Raw genomic sequence first — 20104 nt, forward strand, 5'->3', positions numbered from 1 at the left:
GTCATATGTAATCTATACACACTGTACTGCAAACCAGATAATTCTGACACTTACTGCAATTTTTTTCATCTGACCCATCACCGCAATCATTATCTGTATCACATAGCCAGATCCTGGGAATACACCTGCTATTGTCACAGGTGAACAAGGTTACAGGGCATGAAGTGGGACCCTGTGTAGGACAATGTTGTTCATCACTGCCATCAAGACAGTCATTATGTTTGTCACAACGCCAGCGACCTGGAATGCACTGCCCATTGCCACAGGTAAAGGCTGATGAAGCACAAGAATTATCTAAACAAGAAACAAAATATGAAAACATTTGTACAGCAATAGCTCCAAAACTTGCCTTCCTTGAAAACACATTCAAGGACTGTAAATGTAATTATGCAATTTCTAAAACTTGTATCAAAACCATTATTTATGGCAAGAAACCATCAGTAATTTTAAGAAATACATTCTTAGAACAATTTTTGAAATTGTAATTATTAACGATAAGGTAAAAGGTAAAGGTTTTAAAAAATATTTCAAAACAATCAAAAAAAGAAGAAAGGTCACTTGCTCCTTCATTCTCACCAAAATGATATCTTAGTTTTTCTACAGTAACAGTACAGATCCAAATTCTACTCTCAGTTACATACATGCAACTTCCAGTAAAGTCAATGAGACCCTTAATTATAAATCACCTTGAAGATGCCAAGCACCAAATAAATATGTGGTATTCATCCGATATCTTGTCTGTATTATATTATCAACAGCAATTCTCCTACTACTCTCCCAGTTTATTTTTGATCAACAAATTTAAACACTTTGTATGTTTGAGCCAATTTACAGCAAAGCCAGGAAATAAACAGTAAAGGCTGAAAGTGCACTCTCCATTCACTTTACTGTGGAATGGAAGAAAAGACATACAGGCAACAGGCTTGGGAGAACTCAGGGAGATAAAATAAAAACCTTTCCAAACCTTTACCCAGAACCCAAACCCTGACACAATTTTGTTCAAACATCCACATGCCTCTGCATTTACTAACTTCATCTGGGAGCAGAAATATCAAAATACTACAAGCAGCTATTCTTGTAGTACCCTGCAACCTAACTAATCCCTTAAAGTTTACTAATGGAAATCTCCTAGGAAAAGCCATGCTTGTGACACTGCAAGCCCCATTTTCAGTCAAAAGATGTACTGTCTAAGCTTCAGGGGCCCAATTATATATCCCTTATTCATGTAACTCCAATGGGACTAGTCACATGGATTAGGAAGACTTCTAAGATTTGTCCTCAAATAAACACAAAAAATCAATGCAGACTGAGCCACCAAAAGTGTCTGCAGTGCAAGTACCACTAACTGTAAATTACAAGGACAACTTACTTAGTGATCCACAGTTTTGTTCATCACTGTTATCATGACAATCATCAACACCATCACACCGGTAGTACCTAGGTACACATCTTCCATTGCCACAGGAAAATGAATAGGAACCACACTGCAAAGTGGGTGGCTCATTTGACGGATCTTCAATACATGTCAGCTGATTAGGACCCAGCTTCATACCATATGGACAGCCACAAACCCTCTGAAAATTAGGTACTGGGAAGCAGAAGTGGCTGCAGTCTCCATTGGGATTTGTTCCTCTATTACAATAGTTAGATCCTAAAAAGAAAATGCCCTGAGAGATTAATATATGTTCAATTTGTAATAGTCTGGAAACTGTTAAAATACATTGTTTATCATAAAACATAGCATAAACTGTGGAAGATTAATGATGTAAAACTAAATGATCTGGGTAAAGTTTTAAAAAAATATTTAGGGCCTAATTCTGCTCTCACACTAGTGCAAAGTCAACAGGGTTAGAATGGTATAAATGAGATCAGAAACAGGCCCATAGTACAGCAAGTGTTTAATAACACATTTCTCCTAGTAGGAAACAAATCTAACAACATGCTACTTATTTTGGCTCCAATTCTGGCAAGTGTCTGGAAACAGATACACACATATGCTGCAAACTGGAACTTCTTCCTGAGTAAGGATAATGGGATTTGACACAATATTTGTATAGCACCTTGAAAATGTAAAGCACTAAATAAGTGGAAAGTCTCATCACTAGATTTTGTTGCATTTTTTGTTAAATTGGTGGATTTTTCAGTGCCAGTGTACTGCATGTAGTACTTTATTCAAATAACCTCATGCACAGAATTTCAGCTTAGTGAAAAGACTAAAACAAAATTTTAACCATGTAAAAGGTGATAATTTAAAGAATGGTACAGCATGACTTAGAAGATGTTTAGTCCAGTCTTCAAGTTTTTGTCACAGACAAATAGTGCAGTTTAATCAAAATACCCTTTATTTATGAAAGTGGAAATATTGGGTTGTAATGAACAATAAATTGGGAAGAATGTAATGAAATTATAATTTCATCTTTATGAGGTTATTAAACAACTAACAGATACACCCACACAAAACCACACTCAGTCACAGAACACTGAACTACATAATCAGTGAAAGCCCAATGGGGTAACCTTTAAAGGTGAGAGGGCAAATCCTTTGACTCTTTTGTGAGTACAACAAGCTAGCTTACCTATTTGAGAATGAGCATCATAAGATTTTACATGCATAATATTACTAATGCCCCTCCTAATAATAGTCATTTCTCCTCCATCTGATTTCCTCACTCGAACTATTCCTCCAAGTCTCCAATCAGTAAAATATGCATAACCTGTATTAAAAGACAGTTAATACTTAGTAACAGTTATAATACAATATGATACAAAAGGTCAAACGATGCTGGATAAAACCTCAATGCTGGTCATGTAAATCTAATGAATTCTCATGCCTAAGTCCTTCAGGAAAAACAAAAAATGGCATCAAATACAAAATGATTGCATAATGCACTGTGGAAGCTATTCCATAAACTGATTTGCCACTAAATCTGTAGAAATACCTGCTCCAAAAACAGATCCAACCTGCCCTCCCAGACTTTGTCTAAGCTCAAATTCAGATCTGATTCTGTATCAGAATGTAATGACTTTGTCCCATCTCAACTTCTAATGCAACATTAAAAACTGTTTGCCAATAAACTTTTCCAGCATCTGAAGATATTTTGCAAATAACTTTTTGATATAATGTCACAAAAAGGGGGCAGGTTCTGATACTCTTACTAACATCATGTGAGCCATTGTAGATAAATATCAGGACATACCCTACATGCAATTGAGTCGATCCTGCAAGTACAGAGCACCTCTTGAGAGGTCAGTGGTGGTTGAAGGTACACTGAACCTCTCAGGGACTATGATCTAGTGATTACACAATCACACCCTCCTAGAAGCTGTAGCTAGTAGTGTAACGTACCCAAGATATTGCACCGAAAACAATATCTAGTTACAAGAACAATCATTTAAGTTCTCAAATGATTTCAGTACAAATGTGTGAAAAGCAGCCTTCGAAAGTAAACAAGCAGCACTAGGTATATTTTATTACAGAAACTTTCAACACTGCCTTTTTGTAGAAAACCTGCATCGCAAAAGATTGCATAATACTTCATCGTGTACAGTCTCAGCTCATTTCATGGTAAACTGTTATGGATTGTAATACATCTAATATTTTTCAATGCCAGACTCACCTCCAAAGATAGTCAGGCCAAATGGATGAGACATCTGATTAATGCGTTCAAGAGTCCTTCTGTCTAACCCATCAAAGGTACTGTGCTCAATTTTATCAAAAAAGGCATCCACCCAATACAGCCTTAAAGCACTAAAAACAATAAAAAGGTTTTATCTCAAAGAATTACATGTTTACAAACAGAAATAAGTTTCTCAATAAGTGAACAGTCCTAGACTAGATTTTTCATGAAGTTATTTCAGAATTTTTTTCGGAGAAAATCTCAAATTTCACATATATTTTGACATTTTGAAAAAATACAGCTCCCGGAGGAAATAAAAGCACTGCAACACACAGTTTGAAATATAGTGTTCCATACTTTTGCTTCTTGTAAACAATAAAAGATAGTTGCAAAGGTGTCTGTTACAATGCCCCCTAACTGTTTAAAGAAAGAAACACATATTTGCTCAAAAGGCCTCCGTGGCTTCTCATCGATCTTTTTCTTACCCCCAATCAATGGCTAGGCCATTGGGCCAGCCAAGTGTTGTGTTCACAATTGGCAAGGCATGGGATCCATCACACCAGGCTCTCATGATTTTAGCAGGGCGGAACCAATCTGTCCAGAATATATAACTGGGGGGAAAAAAGAAGAAAATGCCTGGGAAATATTCATAGCCATGAAGAAATAGCTGTTTTTGTCCACTGAAAATAGTTTGGTTAACACAACAAATGCACAATTCAAAAAAACATGCACTCTCTTTTTTGTGTCATACCATCACAATCATTTTAAAAAATCAGATTTTCTCTTGGTTGGAAGAAATGGCTCCATCCAGCAGCAATATATTTCATAATACTCATCCAGGTATTCTGCTAAAACTAAGCGGGGAAAAGGACCCAGATTCACTAAAAGTAAGCAGGGGAAAGGATCCAGATTCATTACATCTGATCCAGGGAGGTGTAAATTGTACATCCCAGAGCGAGCAGAGTCCCTTGCATACACTAAGAGAGGGGAGAAAGTCTTTGCACTGCTCTAAACAGTTTCCACAAACCCTTCCTCTTTCCATAGTTTGATGCACATGAATACACTTGAAACTGGAGATAGTAGATGCAAACTCATGAGGGACCAATGCAATCTTGATGCAGTTAGGCTGCATAATAGCATATGTGAACAGAGCACTAATGGACACTGAACCATGCTATGCACATGGAGAGAGAAACCGCTGTTATCATTTGGGGAACCAAATGCTTCCACTTATATTTTTTTAGTAACAGATCAGTGACTGCAGCACTGGGAAATAATATTTTATAAAAGAAACTCAGAATACCAACATGAACTGGGAGGTGCGGAATAAGATTCCATGCATATGACTTAAAGGTGAAACATCAAATCAAGTAAACAACTCAGATGACTACATGTCATAATAAAACAGATGAGAACAACAGCTCTGAAGCACGTTGCTGATTCATTTATTATATTGTTATATATTCACGTCACTCCTAAATCTGCATCCCTTGAAGAAGTAAAGAGGTACTCCAAAATATGATTTCTTGCAGAAGATAAGTGACTCAATTCACTTGGTAGACAATTAAAGCTGAGTTCAAACACCACAAGAGACTTTATACATATTTGCACAGATAAGTTACTAATTGATTGTGTTGGCAGGTAACAAGACTCTCTTAAAAGCGGCTAATTTGGTGATTCTGAAAATCATTACAAAACAAGTGGTGGAGCTCGAACAATAAGGAACCAATGAATCAAATACAAAACAAACATGTTGCAGGGAAAAGGCACATTTCAACAGAGAGCAGAATTAGGGCAAAAGTCAAATTAAAAGATCACGCAGATAAACCTCATAAAGCAATAGAGCACATACAGCAGAAATAGAGATGTTAGTTAGACAGCAGAAAGAGCAAAGTTGTTCACTCCACTCAGTGCCAAATCAGTACAAGCAACAGGAGTCAATGGTTGCAGCAGAAACTGGAGTCTGTAAGATCACAAGGAACTCCTCTCATCTTAAAGTAATTGTGAAGGACCAACTGGCTGTGCTGAAGAAGATGAAGATGAGATGAAGGTTATGACAACACCTGAGTAAGATAATACAGAACAGCAGGAGGAAGAAAGGAGCAAGGAGAGAGAGAGAGTTTACTAAACCAAAAAGATAATATATAAAGAGAGAGCGGCATCCTCCTAAATACTTTAAAAAGAGTGTGTGTGTTGAGTAAGGGTAGTGTCCAAGATTTATAAACCTAACAAAAGCCGAGTATTTCTTTAGATTGGGAGGGGGCAGTGTTCTGTAATGCTAAATGTTTAATTAAATGAGCAAAAAGCAAGCACAGCAAGTGACCTCCAGGTGCCAGATTTAACAGGTTAATGAATAAAACATGCTGGGTAAGAGCAGGAGCTTCAAGGATCTGTGTAGTTACTGGTTTTCAATAGTACATATATCACCTCCTTGGTCCACCCTTATACAGTTAGTGACACTAGAAGCAAAATATCTATTTTATGCCCAGTACCCTCTACTTTTCAGATGATTTGTTCCTTTAGGCATGAGGTAGCCACATCTTTGTCAAGATTTTAATGTATAGTGCAATTTAATTCAAAAAGAAAAATCAAACCAAAAGATGACAAATTCCAGATAGGCATTAATATGTCCATGGTTTTGTCCTGACCTGTCAACGCACCTCCAGTCATAGAGTTGAGCTTAGCTGCTTAACACAACTCTAACAGTGAACAAAGCTTCACATTCCAAGGGTTAGAGATTAAGAATGTTCCTTATCAGCTCATCACTACACTTTTAGGATAACTCAACCCCTAGGGGAATGGGTTATTAAAAATGAAGATGCAATTAAGGAAAATATTCAAAGAATCATTAAGATACTCTACACCAGGGATAGGAACCTAAAGTATGTAGTGAAAGTGACACTTTAGCATAGCTGCAGTTGCATGGAGAGTTGCAATTAAGGTTAGACATTTCCATCAAAAGAAACACAGCCTCTTCTTTTCATTGTATTACACAAAGCAGAATCTTATTGCTTAGAGTATATGTCAAAGACAAACAGCAGCATCTTACAAGTTTCAAATAGAATTATTCAAATACAGAAAATGAAGGTCATAAAAGGATCCAAATTATAATTCTCAGAACTATCCTGTGTTAAAAATAATACATATATAACTTTATCTCTAGACTGTGGAGGCGGAGAGCAATTTTCTAATCCAAATGATATAAAACTAACAAGCTTCTCTTGGCTTTATATCAATAGACAAAAGCAAAAGAAAAAAATCTGTGCCTTTAAAGATAATTTTGTTGAATATTCCTTTCATGCTCAATGTGTATCATCTTGTACTTTGCTTGGGATGTTGTAATCTGGGCCAGGATAAGAAAAATGCAGAAGAAGGAAACTGGAGAGAGAGAGAGAATATTTTGGAAAGTAGCTGAGGTCCAAAACCAGAAATTCTGAAAGGTAAATTTAATCTGTGCTGGTGCTGCTAAAACATACAATTGTTTGCAGCTTTTAAAATAAAAACAAAATCAGACTTACCCAATAACAGGATGAACCACTATTGATCGAGGGTTATTTAAATTCTGGACAATAGTTCGTCTAGATTTATCAGTCAACCTCATAACACTAATGCTCCTATATCGAGGATCTGTCCAGTACAGGTTCTTTGAGATCCAATCAAAGGCCAAATCTTCAATGCCTTCCACCCTATTGGCTGTCAGAATTTCTCTGCCTAGAATTTGCAATATATACAGTATAAATTAAACCCTTTGGATGTGGATACAATCACAGGAAAGCACAATTTTGTTCACAGAACAGAGCGATTCTGCTTTTGGATAATTTTAATTATCTATGAGTAACCGAGCAATGACATAGCAGGCTGGATTGCACCCCTTGTGCCAGAGAGGGTTTGCTACACTCAGGGGATTCATCCTGGAAGAGGGAAAATTAAGGTTTGGCCAGAAAAGGGCAGCTATAATTTACAAACAGGGTTTCATAGGAGTCCTACAAAGGGGGGTCATTAAGGCACGCACTGAATCAGCACATCCTTTAGGCACCCTGGCCATGCTTCCTGCCTCCCCAGCCAGAGCTACCCACTGTTTGGGCAGCGCTGGCCAACTTCAGGCTCCCTGACAGAGCCGGGTGGTGAGCACTCTGGGGATTTTTCACCAGTTTGATACAGGAGTGAGTCAAGTCCAATAAGGCCAAGTTCTCCTCTCCCATATGTACATGTAGCCCTTGCTGAAGTCAATGGGAGGTGTGCATATGTACGGAAGGGCAGAAACTGGTCCTTAATCTGTACCTTAGTCAGGAACACTCCTAACAATACCACAAATAAGATTCTTATTAATCATCACACAACTAGGGTGGTTTCTTGCTATACTGCACTATCTCAAACAATCAGGCCAGAGTCTTCACTTGTCTCACAGAAGGAGATAAAAACAAGGAACACCCGATTTTCACCATTTAAAGATACAGCAGAATTGATGAACTGGCACTAGTTGAGAGAGTGGGAGGAGGGGGCACAAATATTTCACTCCTAAGTGAACACAGCAGGAATAAGTCTTAGGGACAAAGTTGCCAAGTTTGCCAAAGACTGAGAGAGGTGTCAGTTTATGGATAACACAATCACATTAAGATTATTATTATTCAATATTTACATTTCAGTACCACCTCTAGCGCTCCCAATCAGGGACTGAGGCACCATTATGCTAGCCAGCATATACACCTATAATGGAAAGACATGAGGGAAAACAGAATCCAACAATGACTTAAGTGGGAGTTTTGCCTGAGTGTGGACTGCAGTAGTGTGCCCTTAAACAGGGGAAAATAACACAAAATGCAAGCGTCAGTCCTTGCAGATCCTTTAAAGGAATTGGAAGGCTCCTTACTGCCTTCTTATCTTTTTGAATGTTTTCAGAGTGGTATTTACAGTAGCCCCATATAAGATTAGTACAAATATTTGCAATCGTACTTTCTCAGCCTGAATCTGGGATTGATATTCATCTGTGTTTCTCTAGGATACTCCTTTTCGTGTTTTTGATATTTTACTGTCATTGTTTCAATTAGCTGGCATTTTCTAAACATGCAAGATTATTTACATATCTTAGTATATGAATACTAATATGTAATGGAGCAGAATCACTGCACCCTCTGCCTTGGTAAAAGATAGTGAAAACCCTACTTGAGGGCCTCCAGCGGTATAATGTCCTTCCAGAGCTGGGTTGCAGTGGTGCAAGCTAATCACAACATCCTGTGCAAACAACAGTGGCCTGCAGACAACCAGCACAGTCCTAATGTAGAAGGATGGGTTTGGCTATGGAGGACTGGAGATGAAACCTGTGTAATTTAAAGCTGCCCTTTCCTACAGGAAAAGCAGCAATGGAGAGGTCACCTGCATATGGCCAGTGGTGAATCCAGCTTAGATACACAGCAGGCAGCAATGGCACAAAGACGTACCATTTACACCAGCAGGGCATATATAGACTACTGTTTTTTGCTACTGCAAAACTTCAGTTTTGGGTGGCCTGATTCCATACCCACTGCAGTTTGGGTGTACAAAGAATGTAAGACTGGGGTTTGAGTACATTTGCGAAATGGCTAAAATTTGCAGGAGGTTACAAAATTTCCTGCCAAGGCGAATACCCAGATTTTTCATATGAAGATACATAGAGAAACCAAAGCAACAGTTTGCATCTCACCTGACCCATTCGTTTTTTGTTTATAAATTATATCTCTAGTTGTATCTGAAAAAAAAATGGTGTCATCCTGGGCACAGAAGTCAATTCCAACAAAGTATGAAGGGCTCCCAGTCACTGGGATAATCACATCTTCCTGGGTGGAGAGATTGAATGGGATCCCACGCACTGCCAACTGTGATGAAAAGAGCAAAAACTGTTGCACAGCTATAAAAGAAAAGAACACATATAGATTTTAGTGACTTAAAGGGCTTCCTCAGGCTCAGATGATTCAAAATTAATTAAATGTAAGGTAAGGAACTTTTTAGTTTTATTTTGCAATGTTTGTTTTGGCAATAACATTTAAACACATAAAACAGAAGGACTGGGAGGAAAAAGAGAGAGATGGAAGAAGACGAGAGAGAAGAAGAGAATGAGAAAAAAATAGAGTTTCAAGAAGAGGGAAAAGGAAAGAGCAGAAATGGAATTTAAGCAAATAGAGGCTGTAAAAGTAAAATGGAAGAAAGAAGAAAAATAGACTCTCTGAAAGAACATATGGTGACCTAGCAGGGTCTTCCACTTCTTCCACTTGCATAGTTGCTAAGGTTCCTACATCTCTTTACAGAAAACATTACCCCAAGGAAAGCAGGCATCGTGGCTCTCTCATTAATTTCCATGGTGACCATTTGTGCAAAGAGAACTGATAGGCTGTATGGGGCCACCTCTGCCACCAGATCATATCTGAGCTGACCACATCAGCTCTTTTCTGACACTTGTAGCAACACAAGTCCTAAGCCACCATGCTCCTAAATCACCATGAAAAGACAGGAGCAACTGTGGAAGTTGTTACATTTAAATTTTACAGCTGTCAACAGAGGTCATGGGAAAAAGTGCTGAACAACTTAGCATATCTAACCCCACATTGGTAATGAAAAACGGGGAAAGGATACTCTGAATACCTGTTTACACAATTTTCTAGACAAAACTGGAATAGAATCCCCTCAATGCTCCCTTATCATTTTTCTATGGGAACTCCTCCTGTCTGCCCAGTCCCCTCCCTTATAAACTCCCACAGGGTTCAGTTCCTGGGGCTCTGTTCTTTTGGATCTACTTTCTTCGTCTCAATTATTGTATCTCTCTCCGCTATTATTTTTTTGTAGCTGGTACGTAGCTATGGAATTCATATGTTTTGAAGTCATTCGTGCACTGGCCATTTACAGATATAATTTTATCCATGGCAGTACTACTTGCAACAGCCACTAATACACTTCCTTACCAATGCAATGTCGCCCATCCACGCGTAGATCAAAGCCCAGGGTGCATTTGCAGCGGTAGCCCAGCCCATCGTTATCTGTTTTGTGACTGAGAACACAGATTTGTTCGCAGCCCCCATTATTACTTCCACAAGGATTTCTTACTGGAAAATAATATGGACGGAATTAAATCTTCATGCTATAAACTTTCCATACATCATCAATTTTTATATTTTCAGACATTTTTTCAGTATTTATGGCAAATCATTTGGAGGTATATTGCCTAATGAGGGCAAAACTCCCACAGGAAAATATGACACGGGGGGCCCTGCAAGATGCTGAGTAATTCCCAGGAGGTGCTGATCATCAACTATCATTAAAGTTAACTGGCATTCAGATTGCTCGGCACCTCCCGAACGGTATTCAGCACATTGCAGTGTGGGGGCCATAGCTTTTAAGGTAAACGCTTTGGTCTATAACTTTCTGTATTCAGTCTATGGCTACACTAGAGAGCTTGCAGAGGCGCAGCTGCACCAGCTCTATCAACTTAATTAATCCACCCACAACGAGAGCATAGAAGCTCTGACGCCGACATAGCGCTGTCCACACTGGCGCTTAGATCGGTGTAACTTACGTCACTTGGGAGTGACTTATTCACACCCTTGAGTGACGTAACTTGTACCGACGTAACTGGTAGTATATATATAGCCCTACACTCAGTACATAGTTATGTCTCACATACAGTATTCACTTGTCACTGAGGGCCTGATCCAACTGCCATTAAAGTCAATGGATATATACTTCCATTTACTTTAATGGCAGCTGGATCAAGCCATAAAAGTGAAAATTGCTCATAAACACAAGTTTGTTTCTTCCAAATATCAATATATTACTCAGACGTTGCTTTTAAATTGTGTATAATCAGCTTCTTTACAATTAATATAACTGTCTAGTGTTTCTTTTAGCAACTCTAGAGAGGACAATTCCAAAACTTCTCTTGACAATCAGTTGGCTTACCATATGGCTGCCTGAGAGCATGGTAAACTGTCACTCCATATGGCCTCAGTGAAGACTGGTAGATAACATGAGGGTTAGAGTCTGCAAATTTATTAGCCTTTATCACTGCCATCCTTGTCCAATCAGTAAAATAAACATTATGTTCAAAAAGGCTTATTCCATAGGGATGAGGAATCAGTGACCCTCCATGAGCTATTGTTCTCCTGTTACAAAGACATTTTTAAGGTTACATGTAAAATATTGTCAGAAAGATAATTTCACTTCATTTTGATCAAAAACAACAACAAAAAATAGAACTTTACTAAATCATTAATTAGCTTCTGCTTTTATATACAAATAAGCTTCCAACATGTATATGGGAGAGACCAACAGTGGTCAAAGAAGTGAAGCTGATACAATATATGCAGAGTAGTGTCTCAGAAGAAATGCAAGGTAGGCAGAGAGTGAATAATGCAGAAAGCAACTCAAAATTACTAAGGAAATGAGAGAAGCAGGAAGTGGCCAGTCTCCACAGAGAGGAGATCAGACAAGTATGGGACACTTGGGAAGGAGACAGAAGAGGCCTGGGATGGTGAAAAGATAAAATGCCAGGACATACTGAAGAAAATAACAAGTCAAGAAGAAAATTTGGAGAAGGCTACGGAAGGCCAAATAAGAGAGGCCTGCACTAGTTAAATGTGGACACATGAAAAGACCCAAATTCATAATAAAATATATGCATTCCACACAAACGCTGCAATAATGTATGCTAGATCAATTATAGGGATAATGCAAAGTGTTTACTTCACTAAACAACACTTTACTATTCAATATATTAACATTAACCTGAATTTATGACTGAAGGTTCCTTTCCTTTATATAGGTCAAATTCTATACCTCCAGGGGCCTCCAGTTATGAGGAGACATGTGCTGTGGTTTTCTGGTGTGTTACTCAGGAGGACATTAAATTCTATTTTAAGAGCACTTTCAAACTATACCATTGACTCACTTCAAAAATGCATAATTTGTACATTAATGTAAGATACTCAATGTTGCAATAAGTGATAAGTTTTTATCTTAGAAAAATAGAGATTGTTCTAACCACTTGCATTCCTGCCTTACTAAACCATGAAAATGGCCTTGAAAAGAACAGATATAAGGAGAAAAACAAAGATACCAGCATTGCTTTTATATGAAGAAACACTCTCTTGCAAATGAAGCAATAAACTGAGTAATAAAATTGTTGACTTGACAGACAACTGTTTTCTTGGACAAGATGTTAATGGGAACTAGAAAGGGAAAAAATTTTGTCTCATGTCTGAGAAACACAGAGGCCATAATTAGCAATGTAGAGGTGAGGGAGCTTCTAAATAATAAATAATAGACAATAAATTCAGTGGTCACCATTAAAAGTCAACAATTACTTCTGTGGTAGCTGAGATACTGTGGTTACTCCCTATTTATATCAGGAGTGACAGTGTCTCAGACATCACTGTGTGGTAAATGATGGCTTTTTAATAGCTGTTAGTGCAGATTTGTGATTAGGTTTGAAGTGCAATCAAAAAGAGAAGAAATCAGAACATTTTATTTCCATTGTGGTGTGTGGGGTTTAGGAAGCTCGAGTTTACAATGAATGTAACAAACTAGCACAAGGAAAAGACATAGAAAGAAAATGTAAAGTGTTCAAAGAAATAAAAACGCATGCCATCAAAAGACATGTACCATGGGAGTGGGCAATAAAAAACAATGTGAATGAAGAAGGAAGTGCAAAAATATAATCAAGGGGAAAACAGGACATAGGCATAAAACATGAGGTACAGTGGAGGAATTTAACATTTAACGAGTGACACATCTCATAAATTAAGGTGTCCTACATCACATTCAAGTTGTGTTGTAGTTTAGATGTTGTGAATCTCATTTGGATAGACAGATCTTGAACCAGATATAGTACAACTGGCCCGTAAAATATAAGAAACAAAATTCTCTTCTACCTTTGAAGCCCATCATAAGTTACAGTCTCAATGTAATCAAAGCGGCTGTCCACCCAATAAAGTCTCTTTGATACAATATCCAGAGTTATTCCAGCAGGCCAACCTAATTTTGTTTTTATCAAATCTTGCCGGTTTGTGCCATCCATGAAGGCCCTTTCCACTTTAGGATCTCCAGAAAGATTATCCCAGTCTGAGAAAAATAAATAACTATAAAAGAAAAAAAAATTAAGGTCCCACGTTTCCTTGAGATTTTATATAAAAGCTACATTTTACGTGGAATTTTCAAATTGTTTCATCATTTAAAACAGCACATTTTTAGAGTTGGAGCTATGGTATCAATTGGTATCAATTGGTGCACAATGGAAATATGCCAGTTGACACCAACTGAGGATCCGGCCTACAGTTTTCTCTACACATAGAGTTCAGCAAGAACTGTGATTTCACCCAGAGGTTTATGGAACTTCTAACGTGCTCAGCAATGGACAGAGGAACCACCAGGAAAAAGCCAGGATCAACCAGGTGGGCCTTGAAGTGCATCATTATAAAGGGCATGAAACTCATCTCTCTGTCCCAGAGGAAGATCAAAACTGTTCATGCCTCTTACGTACTGCTGAAGTATATGGGGCAGGGCCAAACAAAAGCAGTACAGGGTTCACCCACTACTGCATCCCAAGCAGCAAGAGGCTAGCAGCCACAACAAAAACTTTTAAGGAAAAATTCTATCTCCTGGATGCACATCACAATTCTCACTGGTTTCAATGGTAGCTGCACGTGCACATTGAAGGCCAAAATCTTGCCATAATACTCAGGCTCCAAACAATGAGAGTAAAAGCATTCCATGGTGCTGCCGTTACAGACAGTTCTATAGCACGGTATAGCTAGGGTCTTAGTCTATATCTGTGTGTAAATTACCATTCCATAGGTAATATTATTTATCAATTAATTATATAGTCTTCCTCACAAATAACATGACACTGTACAATACATCATGTACAGAAATACGTTCACCCACAATAAAATGCAGACACCTCTGAGGGGCAAATGTAGGAGCCATACTACACAGGGATGTGAAAGGGAGACGGTTCAGTAACTTTCAAACTGAGCATGATGTTTAAACTGGAATTTAATTGCGGTGCTGGGTTTAATACCCATAACTCTTGTGAAACGAGAGATCAGCCAATAGAACACAAATTGTCAAGGCCTCCCTTTTATGTTTTATTTCAAAAGACAATTATTGACTATTTCTTAGTTACTGTTCCTTTATATATGAATACAGGAATTTTAACCATCTTTTCTCATTACCTCACCTGTATCACTTACCCAACAGTTGGGTCGAGTGCTATTCCTCTAGGATTTCCCAGATTTTCAGCAATAAGAGTTACACGGTTAGTTCCATCCAAGTTTACCATATCTATTCTGTTCACACTGGTCTCAACTACATACAGTTTATTGTTAATCCAGTCTACTGCGAGATTTTCAGGTGTGTCAACTGAAACATTTAAAACTTCGTGGATATCGGAACCATCAATACCAACAGAAAACACCTGAAAATAAAATACATATTATTAACAAACTATTAACTACCATGATGTTCCATTAGTCATCTTATATTACTCACACAGTAGTTGTCATGCCTGAGGTAATCACATGGCCCTATAGATATGGGGCCAAATTCTGCCCATGGTTACAACCCTTTAAAGCTGCTCCCTAGGCTTTTGCAAAAAGAAATAAGGAGGATTTTTGTGAAATTTTGGATCCAAATGCAGAAACAGAGAGTTTGATCCATGTGTCATTCCTGCAGACTGGACAAGTTACCGGATTGAAAATGTCTTCCACCAGAGTAAAAATGGCAAAAGTCCTGGAGTAAAAAACAAAAAAACTCCATTGTTCTAAACCCAGTGACTGAGGATCTTGTGGATTTTAGGCCAAATGCAAACTAGATGAGATGAGGAATGTCATAGGTGCATAACTCATAATGTTCTTAATTAGTTTGTACCTTAGCTTAATTGTTAACAGAGTGTTTAATAATCTTTGTTTTTCTAATATTTATGTAATTTCTGTTATAATAAATATTAATCACAATGCATTTCACATGTAAGAAAATGCCTTATTTATTATTGTTGTTGTTACTCATAGACGTTGCAAACAAGATTGGAGCTCTGTTGTGTTATGTGTTACACAAACATAGATAAATAGACAGTCTCTGCCACAAAAAGCTTTTGATGGAAATGTCCATTCACTGAAGTGTTGGTACCTTTTACAGTAAAAGGTAAAACAACAATATAATTGCAGGCAAAAACATTTTACAGGTAAAACTCTGTCCTCAACCTTAAACTATGCTGCTGCAACTGGCTTAAGCATAATAAATGGAAATATTATGTGGGGAAAATGCAAGAATTGTGCAAAGCTAACAACTCTGGGGAAAATCCTGCCCTTTCTCCACGGCCATGCAGGGCCCTTGGCAGCGTAGCTCTGCTGTGGAAGGCTTGGCAAATTTACACATGTGGTAAACCCCAGCTCAGTGACAGTAACCTCGCTCTGTGCCATCCCTCTACACATTGGGGTCAGCAGGGAGTGGGTCATAGGTGAACCCAGAAGAGCTTCCTGTCCCCTATTCCCCAACCAGCAAGGACAATAAGTAAGTGTCTTATGAAGACTTTTATTATTGAAATTAGGCTCTTTTTTTTTGTAGTCTAGAGTTTGGAGAAATGGGGTGTGTTGGTAATATGACATCTAACATTAGTGACATAGTACTATACTCAGAAATATACAGATTCTTTCAGACACAGAGTTATCAGCTTATTTCCAGTTTTGGTTTACTAGCCCTACAAAGTTCTTATAAAAGTTTTAGATTTATGCAACTGAACTGCAACTTTTATTCTTTTCAATGAGGTTGGGGGAGGAGAAAAGAGACAATGGTAAAAATATGAGCCTACCTGCTTTAACATGTACCCCAAACCGACTTCTGAAAATTACTGTTTTACTCTGATTTAAACTGAACATATTTCCTCTTTTCAAAAAAAGTAGTGTAACAAAATATTGGCTCATTACACAAAATATTGTCAATATTTGTTACTCAAAGCTCAATTACAATTCCATTTGGAGTATATGGGAGAAATCTGATTTTTATCATCATGGAAAACACAGCAGTTTTACATTTTAAATGATCAGGTTTCAAAAAATTACTAAGAAAAATTTGTCCAGTTTTGAAAGAATGTCTACTATTTCTCTTAATTAGGCTTTTGGACTCCATTTCTAATGAAATTAAAAGTTGCTCAAGATAGCACCATATAATAGCATGCTTTGTTTAATATATCAGATGTAACAGTATAGCTTGGAAAACGTGGTGATTAATGTAAAACTTCTCAAGGGCCTTTTTTGTTAGAAAACAAAGATACAGCCTGCATCTGCTCACAAAAATGAAAAGCTATCAACACATTCTGCTCCTGGGTCTTTTTACTTCCAAAAAATCATATTTTTCTTGAAATTTCTACCTTATCTTGCACTGTGTCTGTCCAAAAGATTCTACGTAGGTAAAAATGAAAGTCCACTCCGACCGCAACGCCACGATTCTGGGATTGCACCAAAGTACGAAAACTCCTTCCATGGACATCTCCAATCAGCAAATCACGACCATTGGAGAAAATAATTGATGCAACACCAGCTGAAAGTGAGGGTAAGTTGTGACTACCAGCACAACATATAGATCAGTTATTCTGCAAACAGGGTCTAATGGGTTTGCAAACTACAAATAGAATACACATGTATAAACTAACACTTATCAATATTGAGCATATACAACGTGCTGGTGGATGCAAATGTGATTTTGTTTTTGTAGATTGCACACATTGCAGCCACCTGTGAAAATCTGGCCCTTTAAGCACTGCGTGGCAACCTGGTCTACAGCCTGGTTTGGAGTTTTGGAGGAGGCAACTAAGGAATGTGCAGTAAAAACACTTCTGTGTGAAAATGTTACCAAAAGTGTGTATATCCACATCCTGAAGAAGGTTCTCTCTCTCTCTCCACCTTCTCTCAAAAGGCCTTTTTCCCACATGAGAGATGGATATTCTTTGAGTCTGCCACGCAGCCTATCTTCTGTGAATTTCTATTTACTGCCACTTCCCATATGTATTCTTCATTCTCACATCCCATTAGAGCATTTCAAAGCAGCAGAGACTCTCCAATAAGAAGGCTTTGAAGGAAAGTTTGTCTTGAAAATATATAACCATGGAGAGAGTGAGTGGATCTATTTCAGTGGAAGATATTTAAGACCCAAATCCTGCTCACCTCACTCAGACAAAGCTGCCATTAAAGTAAATGGAGCGAGCAGCCTAAAAATGATCCACCAGTCTGAAAATCCTGTTTCTAATTGAATATTGCATTTCAAAGATAGGGAATATCTCTGGAACCAGCAGAATCTTTCATGCCACTGGAACATTTTACATGTGCCTGCTGTACTCAAGCATATTTCACTACTTTTTTTTTCCAATACACAGAAAATTACAAGATAATATTTGCTTTACAAGTAAAATTACACTAAGAATCGCACTTGGTGCCATTTACTTACATGAAGTGTTGGCTCTACAGTGGCGGTGATGCTCCAAGAAATAACCTTCCACACAGTGACACTGGTGATGGCCAACACGGTCTTCACACAGCTGGTCACACACACCCCACATCTTACAATCATCAAAATCTGTTAGAGGGACAAGGCATGCATATAAACAAAGCTTCGAGTAAGGAGGACACAGTCATACTTGGCAGGCCTGAGAAGACTGTCCTCCCTTTTTTCCTTATATTTGGTTGCAACGTCCCTGTCGCTATTGGTAGGTAGGCTTCTCTTTTGACAACAAATGCTTCTATTTTCTTTTCCTCAAAAGAAAAAGATCAGTGCAGCTGCCTAAACTTCATGGGCTGCCTGACAATAACAAATCTGTTTGTGCAAGCAATGGAGGAAAAAATAATTGGTAGGAAAGGGATTTCAGTGTCTACCTTCCAAGAGTGATCAAGAACAATGGAAAGCAAATGATGGAATGAATGTGAGATACTTTCAGTAGATACCCACCCTACTGGACTCAGAAATATCTCTTATTTGAGGCTATACATGGGGTACCCAAGGGCGCAATGCTCCCAGAAGTACAGCCCCTAGTACCAGTACAACCAGAAGGAACATCATCATGTCAGCTATTTAGAATGCATAACATATCAACGGCCACCTTCTTAGAAGTGCTGCTATCTAACACAGTAATTCCATTAGACTTAGCAGAGACAACAGAACTAAACTACTGTTCAGATGAGATGAGTAGTTCAAAACCTATATTACATGTGAATGGCCTGCAGGTCCCTGTATTTTCAGGTACTTAGAGCTAGTTAGACAATATAGATCTGCTCTATAATTCCAGGCAAAAACCATGGGCCAGATCTTCAACTGGTGTAACTGACTCCAGTGGAGCTCTCCCAGCTTACGGTAGCTGAAGAGCTGATCCCACGAAAGCCTATACTATTTTTATATATATATATATATATAACTTCACTTTTAGTAGTACACTATAAAAAGCAATATAAGTCAACATGTGAGTAATTCTTTTCAATGTGGAATTGAGTAATACTGTACTGGATGAAACCATTTAATGAAATCAATACACCTTGTCTATTCATCTTCATTATACTTGCTGCACCCCACAGTCCAACACCCCAGGAGATAAGCAATGGGATCTCTAGAAATTACTTCATGCAACTGAAATGATGAATTCCCTAACTCACATCACATATGTCTCATTCTTTCTACTGGCCAATTCTGCAAGGTGCTGGCATCCAAAGGAGTTACGGGCACTCAGCACCTCTCCAGGTGTCCATCATCTTTCAGGCTCAAGCCCTGTGAGATTTTCTCAGTGTCTGATACCAATCAAGAAGATACATCATCCAACTCAGATGGGAGAAATTGATACAGGATACACCATACACTGCAGAATTTTTGGAAGTAAACAACTCTAATATAATTTAGACAAAACTGCTTTGGTGACTTGTGCATAAATAAAATGCATCCTTGTAAATACTTTTAATTATCAGAAACATTTTCATTTTTTAGATTGGTATGAAGATAAATGAGAGAAAAAACCTGAGCAGCATTAGCAGTTCATGAGTGAGTGTTGTGTGCGTGGATACATGAATATTTATTTATAAGAATTCTAAGAGGAATATATTTATTCATATTACCGTTTATTTAGAGCAAGAGAGAAACTGAGTAATGAACACATAGGAGCGTGAATCTACAAGCCTATTGCTACAATGAGTTATAATAAAAGAAACAGCTAAACTCAATTTTCAATATATTTAATAATAATACTTGGAACTTCTATAGGACTTTCCATTGGAGGAGCTCCATATTCTTCAATGTTGATGAATTAAGCCTTATCTAACAAACCATTTTCCAGGATTTAATCATCATTACATGGTTCCATATTGTATTTGTTTTACAAACAATAGCCATGTGTCTGAATGGGGAGAAACACATATGCAGAGAGACTACGTTATCATTAGAGATTATTATTATTACATCTGAATTTCTAGTTGTTATAAAAAGAAGTATAG

At 37.9% G+C, this 20104-nt stretch overlaps 1 protein-coding gene across 1 annotated transcript in view; it reads right to left on the reverse strand.

The window, feature by feature from the left end:
- Positions 1-20104, reverse strand: part of LRP2 (LDL receptor related protein 2) — a 179802-nt gene that overhangs the window by 105872 nt on the left and 53826 nt on the right. The window contains exons 10-22 of the mRNA XM_029910515.1: positions 18081-18209; positions 17008-17177; positions 14834-15057; positions 13514-13720; positions 11544-11746; positions 10550-10690; positions 9298-9501; positions 7136-7328; positions 4103-4228; positions 3618-3748; positions 2577-2714; positions 1370-1651; positions 55-294 (exon numbers count right to left, since the gene is read on the reverse strand). Coding sequence (XP_029766375.1) covers positions 55-294; positions 1370-1651; positions 2577-2714; positions 3618-3748; positions 4103-4228; positions 7136-7328; positions 9298-9501; positions 10550-10690; positions 11544-11746; positions 13514-13720; positions 14834-15057; positions 17008-17177; positions 18081-18209 — 2388 coding nt within the window. The remainder of the gene's footprint in view (positions 1-54; positions 295-1369; positions 1652-2576; positions 2715-3617; positions 3749-4102; positions 4229-7135; positions 7329-9297; positions 9502-10549; positions 10691-11543; positions 11747-13513; positions 13721-14833; positions 15058-17007; positions 17178-18080; positions 18210-20104) is intronic.

The sequence above is a fragment of the Terrapene carolina genome, unplaced genomic scaffold (genome assembly GCF_002925995.2).
Source record: "Terrapene carolina triunguis isolate 2854851 unplaced genomic scaffold, T_m_triunguis-2.0 Scaffold62, whole genome shotgun sequence".
In the NCBI taxonomy this organism is placed as follows: domain Eukaryota; kingdom Metazoa; phylum Chordata; order Testudines; family Emydidae; genus Terrapene; species Terrapene triunguis.